Source organism: Rattus norvegicus, chromosome 1 (genome assembly GCF_021556685.1).
Source record: "Rattus norvegicus strain SHRSP/BbbUtx chromosome 1, alternate assembly SHRSP_T2T, whole genome shotgun sequence".
NCBI lineage: Eukaryota > Metazoa > Chordata > Mammalia > Rodentia > Muridae > Rattus > Rattus norvegicus.
Genome location: NC_141534.1, coordinates 95,821,100 through 95,838,655, shown reverse-complemented (window position 1 = coordinate 95,838,655; position 17,556 = coordinate 95,821,100). Strand labels below are relative to the sequence as shown.

Below are 17,556 nucleotides of genomic sequence, written 5' to 3'. Positions count from 1 at the left end.
CAGACCAGCTCCTCAACAGAGCAGAGGAACCTGCATTGAGGACCCTGAGAAAAGCCAAAATTCCAAGGTTGGGGAGGGAAGGTCTTCCACCCCCTCAGAAGAGCGTTTGTGGGAGACTTGCTTTGTCTGTCCTTCTGCCTCTTCCTGCTCTCCCCCCAACTGTAAACTTTTAATTTGCCCAGAGAACTCCTTCCTTGTAAGGGACAGAGACCGCATGCCCTAGGCCTGCAGGTTGACTTAGGCAGGCAGCCACTGAGAAACAAAGAAGATGCAGACCTCAGAGGCTCCCGCAGCCCAAAACATCTCGCTTCTCTGCTGGGCTCAGAGACTCTTTCTCCAGGAACAGTCAGTAAAGGCCAGGCGCCAGGCTGCTTTAGGCTGCTTTAGGCTGCTCATGACCCATGCTCATGGTAAAACAGACTCACAGTTCAGAAGGGAGAGCCCCATCTCTCCACAGTGGAATGGAACTCCTGCTCCGAGAGGTACCCATCAGTCCTCAGACCTCCCAGAAACCATGCTCTGTAAGCAAAGTATTTCCTAAATCAAATGTGACCGTGTTCCACATTCCCAATAGTCTTTCATTTTTCAGTCCGTCTGTGATATAAACATGGCAGTCAGAGCCAGGTGTGGTGACTCATGTGCTCACCCAAGCACTCAGGAGGCTGAGACAGGAGGATAGTGTGTTCCAGGCTAGCCTGAGCCACATAGCAGATCCTCTCTCAAAAGAGCCAAAAGAAGAACAAAGGAAAAGCAGGATAGGGGAGGCCGGCCGAGATGTGTGGTGTGGTGTGGTGTGGTGTGGTGTGGTGTGGTGTGGTGTGGTGTGGTGTGGTGTGGTGTGGAGTATTTGCCTAGCATGCGTGAGGTCATGGGTTTGATCCAATCTTCACAGAGAAATTAACTAATTCAAAATAAGGGCTGGGGAGATGGCCCAGCGGTTAAGAGCGCTGACTTCTTTTCCACAGGGTTGACAATTCCAGCCTTCCTAAGTACCAGGTACACTAAAAAAAGTGCACAGAAATACATGTAGGCAAAACACACATATTCATAAAATAAAAATGTAAAAATTAAAATGAAAAATAAATTAGGTATGGCAGTATGTGCCTTTAATCCCAGTACTCTGGAGACTGAGGAAACCGGGTCTCTACATGTTCAAGGCCAGTGTGGCTACACAGAAAGTTCTAGAATATCCAGGGCTGCAGAGAGAGACCCTGTCTCAGAAAACAAAAACAAGCCTATGTTCATAGGAGTGACTTGGCTTTTGTTTGCTTGATTGTGTGTGTGTGTGTGTGTGTGTGTGTGTGTGTGTGTGTGTGTACATGTGTTTGTGTGCATATGTGCCAGCCAATGAGGGCATTGACTCCCTAGAGCTGGAGTGACAAGTGGTTGTGAGCCGCCCACCATAGGCCTTGTGAACCAAACTTGTGTCCTCTGGAAGAGGAGCAAACACTGAGCCTTCTCTCCAGCCTCTCATTTGGTTTAGTTCGTATTTTAAGACAAGATTTTATGTAGCCCAGGCTGGCCGAGGGTTCAGTACAGAGTACCTTTAACTCCTGATTCTTGACCCCACCCCCAGGTGTTCGGATTGCAGGTGTGTGCTGGCACCTGGCGTCCGGCACATGCTGAACCTGAGGGGCCTAGAGCTTAGTGCATGCTGAGCAAACAGCACGCCGAGGCCCAGCGCAAGGTGCTGTCCGCCCAGTGCAAGGCCTTGGCTGCTGTCAAGGACTCAAGTCAGAGCCCAGGTTGTCAGTCCTAGGCCAGGAGCCAGGCCACAAACAGAGGCAAGAGGAGGCCTGCAAGTCACACTGGCCCTTGGGGCTTCTGGGTAGAAGGCAAGGAGCCATGGGGGAGCAGGCTGGTCTGGAGAGAGTTGAGAGCCCACAGGGCCTCTGTTCCAAACATCGGCTTCTGTCAGGGGCCAGCTGGGTGCTTGACAGTAGCTCCCTGAGCGGGGCCTACCATATCAGAGGGTTAGCGTCCATGACCATCAAGCATGTCAGCTGGTTAGGCAGGCCTGGTGCTGGAGCCACCCTGAGAGCTCACATCTCGAGACACAATCACTAGTCAGAAAGTCATTGGGAATGGAGAGTCCTTTAAAACCTCAGATCCCACCCCTAGCGACACAGGTCCTAATCCCTTCCAAATAGATCCACCAGCTAAAGACCTACTGTGAGCTTCTGGGGGCCTTCCTCATTTAAAGCAGCACAGATGTGATGGGCTTGCCTGAGGGCTCACAGCAGAGCATGATTGAGAGCCAAGCCTGTCCTGTCCCTGCCCCAGTCCACTGTGGCCAAGGGACCCCAGAGGTAGTTCTGGAATGCTCTGGGGACAGAGCTGTGGGTCAGCATGATGTAGAGTGAGGAGGACAGTAGCCCACTTCCCACACCTTCTGGATCAGGAAGCATAGGGTGACAGCAGTTTGACCTCAGGACCCTGTGGTATGGGGGAGTGTTATCTCATGTGATGGGACAGAAAACCCCAGAGTTCCTAAAGCAGGGGTGATGACTTCTGGGGTAGCTCATCATTCTTATCAGGGACCTACCTGCTCACCTCCCCCTCACCCAGCTCTCATGAGTCCTGCCGCCCACCCATCCTCTTGGCATACCCATCAGGACACACATTGGCCTGCTCTCAGCTCCCTCAGAAGCAATCACAGACTGAAGAGTGGCTCAAGTCCGGAGTCTCACACAGTCAGTCTGTCCCTGGCTCCTCCCGGACATCACCTCAACACTTTGCTGGCTCTTCTGGGTGGATTCCTCCCTTGTCTCCCCTTCCCCCTAGATGTCAGCCCCTCTGAAGAATGCTTCCAATCTCATCCCTCTATTAACCTTATTTGCTTCAAAACAAGTTTCTGTCTCACACACAGGCTCCACTCTGTTCACTTGCCTAGAGTCAGTCCCCTCCTGCAGGTGGCTGTGCAGCCCCTGCCTGCTGTACCACAGCTCTCGGAGTAGCAGGTCCCCAGCACAATGAGCACAAGGAGCTGGGTGATGTAGATGAGGCCCAGGCTAGCCTTCTCCAGGCCAGACCCTAAGAAGCAGCCCACAGCCCTCTGACTCCAGTGTTCTCATTCCAGGCAGGTGGACACCAATGCAAAAAACGTCTTTGGTCAGCCACGGTTGAGGGCATCCCTGCGAGACCTCCGGTCCCCACGGAAGAATTACAAGTCCACCATCGAGGATGACTTAAAGAAGCTCATCATCATGGACAACCTGGGGCCAGAGCAGGATCGGGACACAGGGGTGCGTGTGCCTGGTGGCAAGTTCGGGAGGGGGTGGTGCTCTCCGCCAGCCCCTTTGGTGTCTGCTGCTCCTGTTGGGGAGTGCAAGTCTCTTGTTAGTCAGGGACAGAGCCAGGACTTAAGCCAGCTGGGGAAGGCCCCCGAAGACCCTGAGTCTCATGCCTTTCTCCCAGAGCCCAAGAAGAAAATGCTTCTTCTACCTAGCTCCTCAGAGCACAGCCACAAACAGGAAGAGCTCCCAGAAACAACTTAGGCTCTCACTCCCAAAGACAGTGAGACCAAAGCAGCAGGCACTGTGGTTCCTCCACTGCCCTGCCTGTCCCCCATTGTCAGGCCTGCTGTCTATGGGAACCAAGGCAGCTCTTCCCTGGGTATTGTGGCACACGCCTGTAATCCCAGCTCTCAGGAGACTGAGACCAGCCTGGGTTACATGGTTAGCTAAGGCCGTCTCTGAAAAGAGAAGGCATGTACGAAGTCAGCGAGAAAGTGCTTATATAAACTTATAACTGGAAGACAGGCTCAGAAGCCTGGGCACAGGTTGGGAGCCCTGGGGGAAGTCTAGTGCTTTGACCAGTAAAAGTACAAAAACAGATACTGAGTGGGCAAGAACTTGCCAAAAAGCCCCTGAGGCCTGACCCACAACCCAGCGTGCCAATCCCCTGTCTGACCCTGTCTTGGCAGCAGTCCCCCCAGAAGAGCCTGCAGCGGACACTGTCAGATGAGAGCCTGTGTAGCGGACGCCGGGAGCCCAGCTATGCCAGCCCTACCAGCCTGGAGCCTGGCCTGCCCAGCGACGTGCTCTTCACCAGCACCTGCACCTTCCCTTCCAGCACACTGCCCGCCCGCCGCCAGCACCAGCACTCCCACCCACCCAGCGGGGCACCCAACACCATTCCAGCCACTGGCAATGGCTTCCCAGAGAAGAAATGTGAGCCTGGGCATTTGGGGGCTGCAGGTTCCCCGGGGCAGGTGGGAGGCACCACCAGTCATAGGCGGCCGGGCCTTATCGGGGAGGGAAGGGTGCACTGGCGCTCCAGGGAACCACAAGGAACAACTATTACTGGGCAAGGACAGGAGCTCACATCCTCGGCCCCCTGGGTGCTGTGTCTTCTCAGCCTCCCTGCTCCCACCTAAAAGTCTTGTTTCCTGAACATTTACTTAGTGACCTGACTTCCCCAATTGTGCCATGCTTAGTGTGGGGTCCCTGGGCGACATTCCTCCACACCTTTATTTCATCTATGTATTTATGGGCTGTGCCCCATAAGTGGACCACTGGAACAGCAGCTCCTGTTATGTGTCCTGTTATGTGTCAATCCTTGGAGGTTGGAGGATCATGAGTTGAGGCCAGCCTAGAATCCTAGCAACACCCATCTCAACTGGAAAAGGAAACATGACTGCATAGATGCACTCCATGAGCCCTTCTCTCACGCCCTGACAGGCAGTGGGTACAACTACACCATGCTCACGTGGGCACAGCCCACCCAGACACATTGGAGGCTGTTTTTTCATGTGGGGCTTTTGTTTGAGTATCTGAGTAGCCCTGGCTGATCTGGGACTCACTCGCAGAGATCTGCCTGCCTCAGCTTCCTCGATGCAGAGTGCTGGGATTTTAGGCCATCCCTCCTTGCTGCCTTCCATACCCCGTGCTGGTAGGAGTGGCAGCTAGCCTCACTGCTGGTGTGTGCTGGCGAGAGCTGCATCGGGCGCTGCTCACCGTTAGGGTGTTAGGAAGTATATGGCGCCCCTTCTTTTCTGAATTCCAGACGGGTCTTAAGTTCACATGTGTTCTGTGCCTAGGATTTCAGCTGGGGCGTATCCCCACACCATCTAGCTAAGCCCCAGTATTTCACACACGTGGAGGCTGGATAAAGGGGACTCTGGGCTGTCTTAAGGTGGCCATATCATCCCTTAAAATCTTCCTGCAGTAGCCAAGTATGGGGGAGCACGCCTATGACTAGCACTTAGGAGGCGAAAACAGGAAGACCAGAGTTCAAGGGCAGTGAATTTGAAGCCAACATGGTCTAGTGAAACTTTGCCTCCAAAAGCTAACAGGGTTTTTTAGTCCTCTCATGGCACCCCCTGTCTGTGTATCTGTGTCCCTGCCTTGGTGTTCTGAGGCTGTAACCCTTCCTCCCTCGGCCCCTGCCTCAGGGCACCCCACACCTGTGCTCTTCCAGGTAGTCCAGCCTCTTCCTCCCGCCTGACAAAGCTACTGATCCGTCACAGGTCTCCCTGTGCTCGTCCCTTGGGGCCAGCACACTACCACACCTCCAAGTTTCCTAACTCACCATCTACCCAGGCCTTGATGGCCCTGCCTGCTCCTAGGTAGGGCCTGGTACCCAGGACGTACCCAACACTGAGCCAGAAGAGGCTGAGAGTTCTGTGTATGTAGGCCCAGACTCCGCTTCTGCCACACTCTCCAGCCTAGCATCCCTCCCCTCAGCCTGTCAGACTGTAGTCTCGGGGGTTCTCCCATCCACCCATGCCTGACCACTCTGCCCCCTTTCCCTATGACAGCCGCATCCACTCTGGGTGTCTCCCCTCTGGACTAGGAATACCCAGGACTCTGGGTGTTTGCTTCAGGAACACATAGGTTACTACACAGCCTTCCATAGGCCGTCAGTCCTGAGGAGATCTGCCATGGGATTGTAAGGGCATCATTGCCCTGCATTGCTGTGGAGAGAGCCAGATAGCCTGTCCACATCTCAGGGGTGGCCTGCACACCTCCTCAGGAAGGACCGAGACACTTCAGATGGTGACCACCAGGCTTGTCATTTCTCTGCTCACTCTGCTCTTCCAGAGCTACCCCAGGCCTCCTCAGTGGGTGTTCCACAAACCTGGGGCTGCTCCATCCCCGGCCTCCCCCATTGCAGAGCTTTGCTTTAACGTCACCTCGGCAGGACCTCCCAGTCCCATATATAGAGAGCTGCCCACACCACACAGACACCCAGCTCACAGTGGCCTTGCCCTGCTGGAGCCTCCCCCTGATGCGGAACAGTACGAAATACCTGTCCCTTCCACACTGACCAGCACGCTCAGCCACCTCCCTGTCTCCGCCTTCCCACATAGCTGCCATCTCAGCCTCGGAGCTCTCACTGGCTGATGGACGGGACCGGCCCCTGCGACGACTTGACCCTGGGATGATGCCACTACCCGACACGGCTGCTGGCCTTGAGTGGTCCAGCCTAGTGAATGCGGCCAAGGCCTACGAAGGTGGGTACCCTCCACCCAACTGCTCCTGGTCCGCAGTGGTTACCTGTCCTCAGAAGACAACTAGAGGGCCTGCGGCTTTGCCCAACCTCACGCCCGTGCGCCAGAGTCACGTGGAGCAAAGTCAAAGCCTTTCATTGTCATTTGCTAACCATGCAGCCCAAGCAGGTGACCTCTTCTGGTCCCCTGCTACCTGGTCTACGGAAGGAGATCCCTCACCATCTGCCTGGGCTACGTAATGGTCGTGTGAAAAATGGGCCCAGAGCAAGCCCTCCACAAACAGCGCCCCAACTGAAGGCTGCATAAGACCCATGTCCAAAAAACAAAGCAAACCCCTGTAGGCTAGCCTGGTCTACATATCAAGTTCCAGGACAGCCAGGGCTATGTAGAACGACCCTGTCTCACAAAAAGTCCATCCTGGTTGAGCAGTCGGACTACAGGTTACTGTTCTAAGTTCAGGAAACCGAGCAGGACCCAGAGTCCTTATTGCCACTGGCCTGCTGTTTGTAGGGCCACACCCCGTGTGTTAGAGAAAACTGTTAGCACTCTGGCCACCATATCCCCACCTCAGCCAGCAGGATGAAAGAAAGACACACACCTTCCCTCAGGGGAAGCCTTTACCAACCTCCTCTTTGCCAGACCCTCCGCCCACGGCTGGACCTATTCAGACTGGGAATTTGTGAACTGGGGGATAGCACGGGTGGAGTGCCCAGCTGTGGGACCCTGGGTTGTTGTCTTTCTTTTGTTTTGCAGGGGAGAGGTGGGTTGGGCTGGTTCTGGTTTTGGTTTGGCTTGGCTTATTGACTATGTTCGGTGTTTTGGGGGGTGGGTTGGTTTGGTGTTTGGGTTGGTTTGGATTGATTTGGGGAGGCAGGGTGTTTGGTTTGGCTTGGTTTGGTTTGGTTTTTCAAGGCAGTGCTTTCTCTGTGTAGTCCTGGCTGTCCTAGAACTAATTCTGTATACCGAACTGGCCTCAGACTTGGAGTTCTACCTGCCTCTGTCTCCTGAGTGCAGGAATTCAAGGTGTGGACCACCGTCTGCCAGCTATAAGACCCTGGGTTTATCTGTCTGTCTATCTGTCTGTCTGCCTGTCTCTGTTTTAGACAGATCTCATGTAGCCCAGATTAGTCTCAAACTCACCATGTAGCTCAGGCTGGCCTTGAACTCCTTCTTGGTCTGTCTACTGAGTACTAGGATGATAGGTATATGCACTGTGCCCAGCTCAGAATTCCCCAGCCTGGCCTCAGATTTGTAGTCCTCCTGCCTCAGCCTCCCCAGTGCTGGAATTGCAGGGCTGTGACACCACCCCTGACCCAGCCCAGCCATGTCGTGTTTCCTGTAATTCTGAATGCCCACCCTCTCAGCCCAGCCCAGAGTACCATCATCACACAGCATGTATGGACTGGGTGGGCATTTTTTATGCTGACCTCTCTATCCAAAAGACCATAGTAGAAAAGCAAGAATGATTTTAGTTAAAATGGAGCTTCTGTGCTTGTGTATCATGCATTCTGCCATCTAGCAGTAGCCCCAAGGACGTCAGGCTTATCCTGACGTCCCCACTGCAGTGTGGGGTCAGGCCAAGCATTGCTGGGATCCCTGATGTCGAGAGGGAGAGGGAGCGGTGGGGACAAGACCAGATCTAAAAACTAGGCTGGCTCCCAACATAGGAAGTACCAAATGGGTTGACAAGGAAACCGGAGACTGCCGCCTACGTGTGATCTCCAGCTTTGCCTGTGAGGAGCTTTGTGACAAGCCATTAACCCCTCATGCCTCAGTTGCTCATCTGTAAAATCTCTCTGCCCTACAAGTCATATTAGATAAACTTGTACTTGTTAAAGTGTTCATGAACCAACCATGGCAGTGCAGAGATAAGCAACAGTAGAGCCCTTGCCTAGAATCCCCCAGTGAGGGGCTGGGGGTGTGGCTCAGTGGTAGAGCCCCTGCCTAGAATCCCCCAGTGAGGGGCTGGGGGCGTGGCTCAGTGGTAGAGCCCTTGCCTAGAATCCCCCAGTGAGGGGCTGGGGGCGTGGCTCAGTGGTAGAGCCCCTGCCTAGAATCCCCCAGTGAGGGGCTGGGGGGTGTGGCTCAGTGGTAGAGCCCCTGCCTAGAATCCCCCAGTGAGGGGCTGGGGGCATGGCTCAGTGGTAGAGCCCTTGCCTAGAATCCCCCAGTGAGGGGCTGGGGGTGTGGCTCAGTGGTGGAGCTCCTGCCTATAGTAGATATGGTATAGTAGTATAAATGTAGTATGAGCTTTATTCTTGTGAGTTCAGATGAATTTTGGATATTTAACCCGAGAACCAGGAAAAGGACAGGAACCTCTATCTAATGAGTCCTCCCACGTCCAGGGGCCTGCCTGAGCTACATAGCAAGATCCTGTTTAAAATCTTCAGATTCTTACCTAGGAAGCGCAAGGCCCTGGGTTCGGTCCCCAGCTCCGAAAAAAAGAACCAAAAAAAAAAAAAAAAAATCTTCAGATTCTGGGCTGGAGAAAAGGCTTACTGATTAAGAAAACTTGCTGCTCTTCTAGAGGACCTGACTTGGTTCCCAGCGTCCACGCTGGGGGCTTACATCCACATGTAACTGTACCTCCAGAGAAATCTGACACTCTGCTTTGGCTTCCACAGGCAGCCACACACTGTGGCATACGCTCACATGGACAAACACATGTATATAAATAAAAAGAATGTTTCAAAAGAAAGAAAAGGAGCTAGGACGTGGTGGTGCACACCTTTAATCCCAGCTCTCGGGAGGCAGAGGCAGGCAGATCTCTGAGTTCAAGGCTAGCCTCATCTACAAAAGTCCAGGACAACCAGAACTACACAGAGAAACCCTGTCTCAAACAAACGAAAGGAAGGAAGAAAAGAAGAGAGGAGGGGAGAAGAAAAAGATATCATTAGGAGAACACAGATTATTTTAGAAAGCCCAGCTTGGTGGTACACACGTACAGATACACCATGAGAAGGCTAAGGCAGGATTTCCAGGGCTTTAAGGCCAGCCTGAGCTCAGTGATGTTTTGCCTACCAAAAAAGGGGGGAGGGGCCAAATGTGGTGGCTCAGGCTAAGGCAGGAGATTCACTGTAAGTTCAAGGCCAGCCAGAGCAGCAAAATGAAACCAGACCAGAGAGGAGTTGGTGGGAAGAATGGGATGAAGATAGGTAGGAATTGACAGGAAGAGTTGTCAGGAAGAAGTCAAGGCCCGCCTACCTGTCTACCCAGAACTTAACCTCCTTCTCCTTCTCCCTGGCAGTGCAAAGAGCTGTGTCCCTCTTCTCTCTGAACGACCCAGCCCTGAGTCCAGATATCCCTCCTGCACACAGCCCTGTGCACAGCCATCTGAGCCTGGAGCGAGGCCCCCAGACTCCTAGAACCACTCCCACCATGAGGTAAGTTTCCCTGGAAACGGGCCCATCACCGCCAGAGCTCAGCAGACAGCACACATGCACAAGACAGGAGTGAGCAGGCCCTGCAGGCCACCCAAGATGGCCCAGGACAAGGGGGCTTGTACTTCCAACTTTGAGCCATGCCCCCAGAGCGTCCCCCAGCCTCCTAGCTGTCTCCCATCTCCATTCATCCATCTGTAGCTTGATCCTCTGAAGATGCAGACTTGTCCTCACCCACTACACTGCTGGGCTGGTACAGACCATCTCAGCCTACTGAGGTGCTAAGACGAAGCTCCACCCTCAGGAGAGAGGACAAGGAGACAGGCATCAGCATCTCGCCCCGGCTCCTCTGACCGAATGCCGTGAATCTGAGTACTCACACTCAGCAGACAAAGCTTTAGGGGCCTTGCTGCCTGCGCGGGGCATTACCAGGGCACTCGAACCATCTGCATGTGCTTCCCACAGGGTTCTGTTTGCCAATGGACTACACGGTGCTTAATGGTTACTGGAAGCCTTTTTCTGAGGAAAACTGTGAGATGTATTTTGCCCCCTTCATAGCCCTGTCAGTCTTAGATCTTGACTCCCATCAGAAGGGTGGGGACAGGGACCTGTAGCTATAGAAAATGGGACCTGTGGCCCTTGGGCCCACTCCTGGGTTTTACCCTCCCTCCTCCCTCCATACTTACAGCTCCCCTAAGATGAGGACCAGGAAGGGGAGGAAAAGAGGAGGAGAGCTAGGAGGACCCAGCAGCCCCACCTCAGCCCTTCCCCAAACCTCTCCAAGTCTAAGATCCCCGAAGCATCGCTTTAGCATCAGCTCCATGCGGAGAGGAGCCATCCGCTCGCAGAGTGCCAGGCAGACCTGGGGCGGAGGGTCTCCACAGCTAGAACCCAGGCAGTGGGTCCCAGCCCCGCACTTGAGTGGGCAGCGTCCTCCGTCTCAGCCTGGGCTTCCTGTTCTGTAGCAGCCGTGTGGCACCTTTGCAGGCCACAGAGGGCAGTGATTCTGTTAAACCGAGCACTGAAGTGAATCGTGCCATCCTTGGTGGTGCTGTCCATTGGCCCACCATGGGCTTTATGGGCTCAGGATGGGCTCATCCATAATGCTCACTGCATGCAGGCTGAGTGAGTTCTTTGTGTCTCCTGAGTACACAAAGAATGTTCTTCCTAAAAGCACACGCATACCCCTTCTGAGGGGCGGATGCATATTTCAGGGCAGCTCCCACCTAGCCTTGGCCTGACCTGGTGCTGTCCTCAGCCTATACTCACAGGCGGCCTGGAGCCAGGGGTGGGAGGGCACTGCCTCTGGCTTCCCCACAGAGCTGCTTGTCTATGCCTTGCACACCCTGGGCTTTCAGGAAGGTGAGGACTGACCAGAGGCCAGAGGGCCAGTACCCCAAATCTCTTTCAGTTCTTGAGTACAAGCCCTCCTCCGAGGTTTCAGATCTCAGGATTGACCCCATCCCTTCCCTTGTCTCTCCAGTGAGGAGTCACCGCTGGATCTGACGGGCAAGGTGTACCAGCTGGAGGTGATGCTGAAACAGCTGCACACGGACCTGCAGAAGGTGAGGCCTCAGTGTGCCTTCGCCTCCCCCTCCCCCGCCTCTCTCCCCCTCCCCCTCCCTGTCCATCCCCTCCCTTTCCCTCTCCCCACTGCACTGGGCAGCACTGTCTCCCCCCCCCCCCCCCCGCCCGGACTCTGCCCCTCTGCTCTGGAATGCGATGACCAGGGAATTGACAAGTCAAGCAAGGATAGAGAAAATCAGCATGTAACTCAGTAGAGCGTTTGTCTAGCATGTACAAGGCTCTGGGCTCCAACACTGCCTGAGCAGGGCATGATGGCAGATGCTGTAATCCCAGCTCTCAGGTCAGTCAGCCTGAGACACACAAGGGTAGGCCTTCAGGTAATTATAAATAATTATAAATAAAAATGGGAGGCAAATGTTGGCCATCAAGGGAGTAATGGTAGAACAGATTACAGGACACCCATGCACGTGGGAGTCCATTGCAGCCAATTAGCGTTTCAGTCGAGCCTCGTAGTACCTCACATGCCTGTAACCCCAGTCTGAGCAGGGCAGAGACAGGAGGGTCACAGAGGTAGACACAGGTAGGGAAAGAGACAAAGAAATGACAGAGGACACCTGGAGCTCTCTTCAGACACAGGTACCTCTGCACGTGTGAGCACACACACATACACACACACACACACACACACACACGAAAGTTAAAATGGGTAAATGAATAGTAGATTTATCCAGCGACTACCATGCAAGGCAGGCTAATAACTTAATGGGAAATGGTCCAGGCTAGCCTTAATCCTCCTGCCTCCACCTCCCCATTCATTGCTGGGAAGCAGAGGCAGGCTGATCTCTGTAAGTTTTGAGGCCAGCTTGGATAGCCAGGACTACACAGAATCCCTGCCTCAAAAAGAACCAAAAAATAGATAAAAAATAAAAAGAAGACAGTCCTCTGTGGAAGGGCACATTCTTAGCAATGTTGCCGTTGTACCTGTGGGGTCTGTGCACCCATATCAGGGTGGAGGGGGATGAGAGGAGAAACTTTACTAATTCATTTATTTGAGGCGATGCAACAAGGCAGGACCCAAGTTCAGATCCCCATCCCAGTATTTAATGCTGCACAGCTTTGGTTCCCTGCGCTAGGATGTCACGTGACCCCGGAAGCGCAGAGCCTGCTCAGGCACCCTTGCCGTGGTGAGACTTGGCTGTTTCTTCTAGGAAAGCTTTGGTGGGGTGGGGTGGTAGCAGTGAGAAGGGCTTTCAGATGACTACTTCAGCCTGTCAGTGGTGGGGTGCACTGGGGAGGCTGAGGTCAACCTGAGCTACATACTAAGACCATATCTTAAAAAAGAAGAAGAAGAAGAAATTAACCTGCAGGCTTCCCGAAACACCTGTCACAGAGTTGAAGGCAGAGCATGAAGTCATCTGCCCTGGGTGGTTCTTCTGGAAAAGCAGAGCTGGGACTTGAACCCTTGCAGCCAGACATCTCAGGACCCAGTGGCTGTGGTCCTCTCCTGTCCTGAGCACTACCAGGAGCGCCTCAGCTGCCACACCTGACTAACCCAGCCCCTTCACCCTCCCAGGAGAAGCAGGATAAGGTGGTGCTGCAGTCAGAGGTGGCCAGCCTGCGGCAGAACAACCAGCGACTGCAGGAGGAGTCACAGGCTGCCAGTGAACAGCTTCGCAAGTTCGCAGAGCTCTTCAGCAGGGAGAAGAAGGAACTCTGAGCTGCCCTGGGCTCGGCCCCTGGACAGCCCTGGCTGGCAGGCAGTGGGCTTCTGGTTGCAGGGGTAACAGGGCATCCAGCCGCAGCCCCGCACCCACCGCCCTGCGACCTTCCGCTGTGTCTCAGGCCCCTGTCAGCTGCTCCCTGCCACCCCACAGGCCACCGTAGGCCACTCCTAGGACCCAGCTGCCTGGAGCTGTGACAGTGGGAGGGGCCCAGGAGCCCCTGCATGAGAACTATGGAACAAAGTGAGCCCTTCCTTCCCCCACTCCCTAGCACTCTGGGGCTCCTCTGTCCCCAGTGTACTACTGGCTCCAGGTAGCATGGACATCACCCCGAGTCCCCCTTCCATACAGCAGCCAGGAGCACTTTCACAGAGTTTAAATTATTTTCCTGGGGCCCCAGAATGGATGGGAACCGCTAGCACCCAGACCCACTCCTTTGAGAAACCCCATTTGTACAGCTAGGACTGTTTATATGATCTTTTTTACCATCTTCTCTCCGAGCAGCCACAGGCCCGTCTACCTTCGAGCTACTGATCCGGCCAACCATGGGCTCCTCCCCTAGGACAACTAGGCCACTGCCTCCCACTCCAGAGGCTTTGAGGGGCCTGGGGACAGGGCCGAGGCATAGCCTTCTCCCCCCCCCATATGGTCCTCTTCTCTTTTACAAGTCTCCCTGGCCACACTCCATCCCCCAGTGGCCACCAGACACGCTCACTGTGCTCCCCGGGGAGCACTCACAGTGCAGCCCCCAGCCCCCAGAGATTCTCCAAAGGCAATAAGGGGCAGCTCGGTGTGGCGACACGCTGCTTACCCAGGAAACATGAAACACCCCCCCTTTTTTTCCTTCTTTAAAAACAAACAGAAAAGAATATATATATATATATTTATTTTTTCATGTAGAGTTGTGCCGGAACACGTTTGAATGGCCACAGTCTGTGGATTCCCCAACCCCCGTGGGCTGGAGGTCGGTGTGAGGACCCAGAGTATATGGGGGAGGCAGTCAGCAAGTAGTTGGCAGCACAGATTGGACCCAGAGCCATAGGTGGCCCAGCCCTCAGACCAGGACAGGCGCTCTGCTCCTGATGGGCCAGGCTGAAGGGCAGGGCTTGAGGAAAGGGTACCCACAGCTCCCTGTGACCTGCTCTGACCCTGGGGAACCCTGGTTGTGAGGGAGCAGCCTGCCATGCCTTCAACTCACATGGGATGATGGTGGCAGACCAGGCCACCCAGTGTCCTCAACCCTGGCCACCCAGTGTCCTCAACCCTGGCCAACTACTGTGATGTCCCCCTCCTGATCCCCTTTCTGAAGGGTTCTCCAGCCCCCGCCCCTCCCTCTCCTCTCAGATTTCAACCTGGAGCCTTCCCCTCCCCCCTCCCTTCATCTCTTTCTTTAATGCGTCTCCTCGAATCTTCAGATCATTCAAATCATTTTGGGGACCTAATCATGTACATTGAGAATTGTAAATTATAATTTTTGGTTTTGTTCTATTATTTTTGTAAGAATTTCTGCAAAAAAAAAAGAAATCTATTTAATTTGAGGTTGATACTCTGATGACTGGAGATTAGCAGCAGGCTTGTTTTTTTCATGTTGATTTGTTCTTTTTGGATTTTTTATCATTCTTTATTGTCTTTTTTTCCCCCTCTTCCCATCCCTGTCTTGAGATTTCTGGCATGTTTCAGGAGGTTTCAAAGGAAATAAACGTTTCATAGAAATGGCTGGTGTGCTCTCTGGCAGCTGCCCGAAAGTCAGTGCTGGCTCCCTCCTCATAGGCTCATATCACACCCCTGCTGCACAGCACACAGCCCTGCAGCTTTTCCTAGGCATCCAGACAAGAAACCCGACCCTCAGGATGTAGAATGTGCTGAAGTTAGAAAAGAAGCTAGGTCTGCATTGTGGGCATGGTTACACAAACCTTTAATCCCAGCGCTCAGGAGACAAGGTGGGTGGATCTCTGTGCACTCTAGGCCAGCTTGTTGGAAATAAGTAGTTAGGGCTGCACCGAGACCCTGTCATCAAAGGGGGAGGGGACGGTCTACTTTTGCCAGGTGTGATGGTTCACACTTGTGATCCCAGCTCTCTGAGGCAGGAGGATCCCAGAGAGTTCAAGGCCAGTTGTATTGGTACACATCTGGAATCTCAGCCTTGGAGGTGAAGGGGCATCAGGAGTTCAAGACCTTCCTCAGCTACATAGCAAGTTTGAGGCCACCCTGTGCTTGACCCCAAGTGGTATCAAAGCCCTTAAAAAAGTGGCTGAGTGGTTAAGAGCACCCGCTGCTCTTCCGGAGGACCCCCCAGGTCAATGCGCACAGCTGTCTGACTCCACATCCATGGGACCCAATGCCCTCTTCTGGTATGTTAAAAAAAAAAAAAAAAAAAACAGGCAAAGTAAGGTAATAATGCACCTCTAATCCCGGCAGAGGGAGGTGGATCTCTTTGAGTTTGAGGCCATCCTGGTCTACATAGTGAGTTTCAGGGCAGCCAGGGCTACACAGAGTAAGTCTATCTGGAAACAAAAAACACGGGAGATTGCCGGGAAAGCAAGTACTGGCATGTTTGTGGGACTTGTGTGAAGCCTCTGGCTCGAAGGCCTCCGCTGGGCCCCAAGCCACACCCCTCCCCATCCCAGCTACATTTCTGTGCCCTGCCCCACCTACTCATCTCTCCACTGGGTCCCACTGTGCGGAGGACCTCTCTGTGCCAATAGAGCAGGGAGTGGATTGCAGCGGAGAGCTGCCCCGGGGTCCCTGGGGACCAGAGATAAAGGAAGATTGCCATCTAGGTAAAGGAAGTATATCAGACAAACTCCTGAAGCCTCAGCCAAAACCAGGTTTTCTATGGCCCTCCTGGCAGGACCGGTGGGGGCGGCTTGAAACTTGGGGCCCTGGATCTGTGTCCTGCCGAAACTGTGGACATCCGCGGGTGGGCGGGGCATGAGGCAAACTGACTATTTAGACTCAGGAATTCCACGGGAAGATCCTAAAGACCCGCCTCCTGTGGGAAGTCGGCCTCTCTGGACAGGACTGCCCCCTCCCCATCAGCTGTCTTTACGTTCTTCAAGTCTGAGCTGAACTGTGGTACTCCTCCGCACCCTACCCTCACCACCCCACCAAATGTCTTCCGAAAGGTGTTTGCCTAGTTCCAGGGGAGAATCAGCCCTCGCAAGGGTTTCCAGCTACTCAGACATCCTCACTCTCCACCCTCCTCAGGGCCCCATCCAGCCCAGCCCTCCCCCCACCAACCTGGGCCAAGTGGGGGAGGGAACCCGGGAACAAACTGTTCTCACATCCTCTCCTGGCCTGGGAGACATACCACCATCTCCCAACACCCCACAATTCACACGCGCACCCGCACCCGCACGCCAAACCCTGATGGCGCCTGCACTGCACCCTGTAGTCCCTTTCCCTTCTTGCCCCAGTTTTTCCTGCCCCTTCCCCCACTTCTCCTCAGCCTGCCACACTATCTCTTTGGCCTCATCTGCCTGGCACTCTCTAGATTTCTGTTGTCTGCACCCCCACACCCCTTTTTAAAGAGACGTCTCATAGCCCAGGAATGACATGTAACTCACCGTCCTCCTGCCTCAGCCTCCAGTGCTAGGATTCTGAGCCACATGGTGTGTTACCATCCTGGATGGCGGTCCTTACATTCTTTATTGCCTTCCAACAAAACCCACTTCCCTCAGCCCCGTGTCTTTTGTCTGGGGGCTTTGCCTGTCCCCTTACCACATTTTGTCCCTCTGACTTTGTAAATTTTCAGCTTGTCTCTCCAAATAGCTGTCCACTTCTCCCTCCCCTGGTCTTGCCAGAGCCTGGCTTTTTTTTTTTTTTTTTTTTTCCTTCTTTTAGACTATTATGTCCTGGACTAGTCTTCCACCCCGTCCCAGTCCTCTTCCCTCGGAGTTCCTGGGACTCTCACATTTGCCCATCTCCCCACAAATGAGCTTTGTCCTCTTTTTTTCATTCAGTAAATTTGTGGCCTCAGAATCCTCTTCCTTTCTGACCATTGCCCTGGTACTCCATTCCCACCCCCACCCCACCCTGCCTGTTTCCTTAAATCCCTGTGTTTTGAGACGTCCTCCTGTCCTCCACTTTTAGCCACACCCAGGACAGGGAATCCCAAGTGACAGCCAACCCGGCTGAGGTGCAATCTCCGAACCCTAGCCTGGGAGGGGGCTGCCTTCTGGTCTCTCCAGCCCTCCCTTCCCCCCAAGTCTTCACTCCCACCTCCCTCTTTGAGCTGCCTCCCGCTGCAGCTGCAGCAGCCCGTTGCTATGGCAACCACAGCTGGCTGGGTGGGAGCCCCTCCACCCCATCCCCCTCTTCTCTCCAGCAAGACAGGGAGGAGCTGGGACAAAGCCAGAGGGAGGCATGGTGTAGGGGCAAAGAGGTGGGGGCCAGCCACAGTGGCTTCTACCCCAGTGAGGCCCCTTGACTTCCCATGTTGGTGACACCCCAAGAGAGGTTAGAGATGGAAGCA

General features: G+C 54.1%; 1 protein-coding gene across 6 annotated transcripts in view; it reads left to right on the top strand.

Annotated features, from left to right (window-relative positions):
• Sipa1l3 (signal-induced proliferation-associated 1 like 3) overlaps positions 1-14,795 on the top strand; it is a 206,769-nt gene extending 191,974 nt beyond the window's left edge. For 4 of the 6 annotated variants that reach the window (XM_087653676.1, XM_087653683.1, XM_087653680.1 and 1 more), the window contains 6 exon segments: positions 3,080-3,245; positions 3,926-4,172; positions 6,314-6,457; positions 9,702-9,837; positions 11,318-11,399; positions 12,935-14,795. In XM_087653676.1, the coding sequence (XP_087509802.1) occupies positions 3,080-3,245; positions 3,926-4,172; positions 6,314-6,457; positions 9,702-9,837; positions 11,318-11,399; positions 12,935-13,078 (919 nt within the window). In that variant the 3' untranslated portion in view covers positions 13,079-14,795. 6 annotated transcript variants of the gene reach the window in all.
• The last annotated feature ends 2,761 nt before the right edge of the window (positions 14,796-17,556 follow it).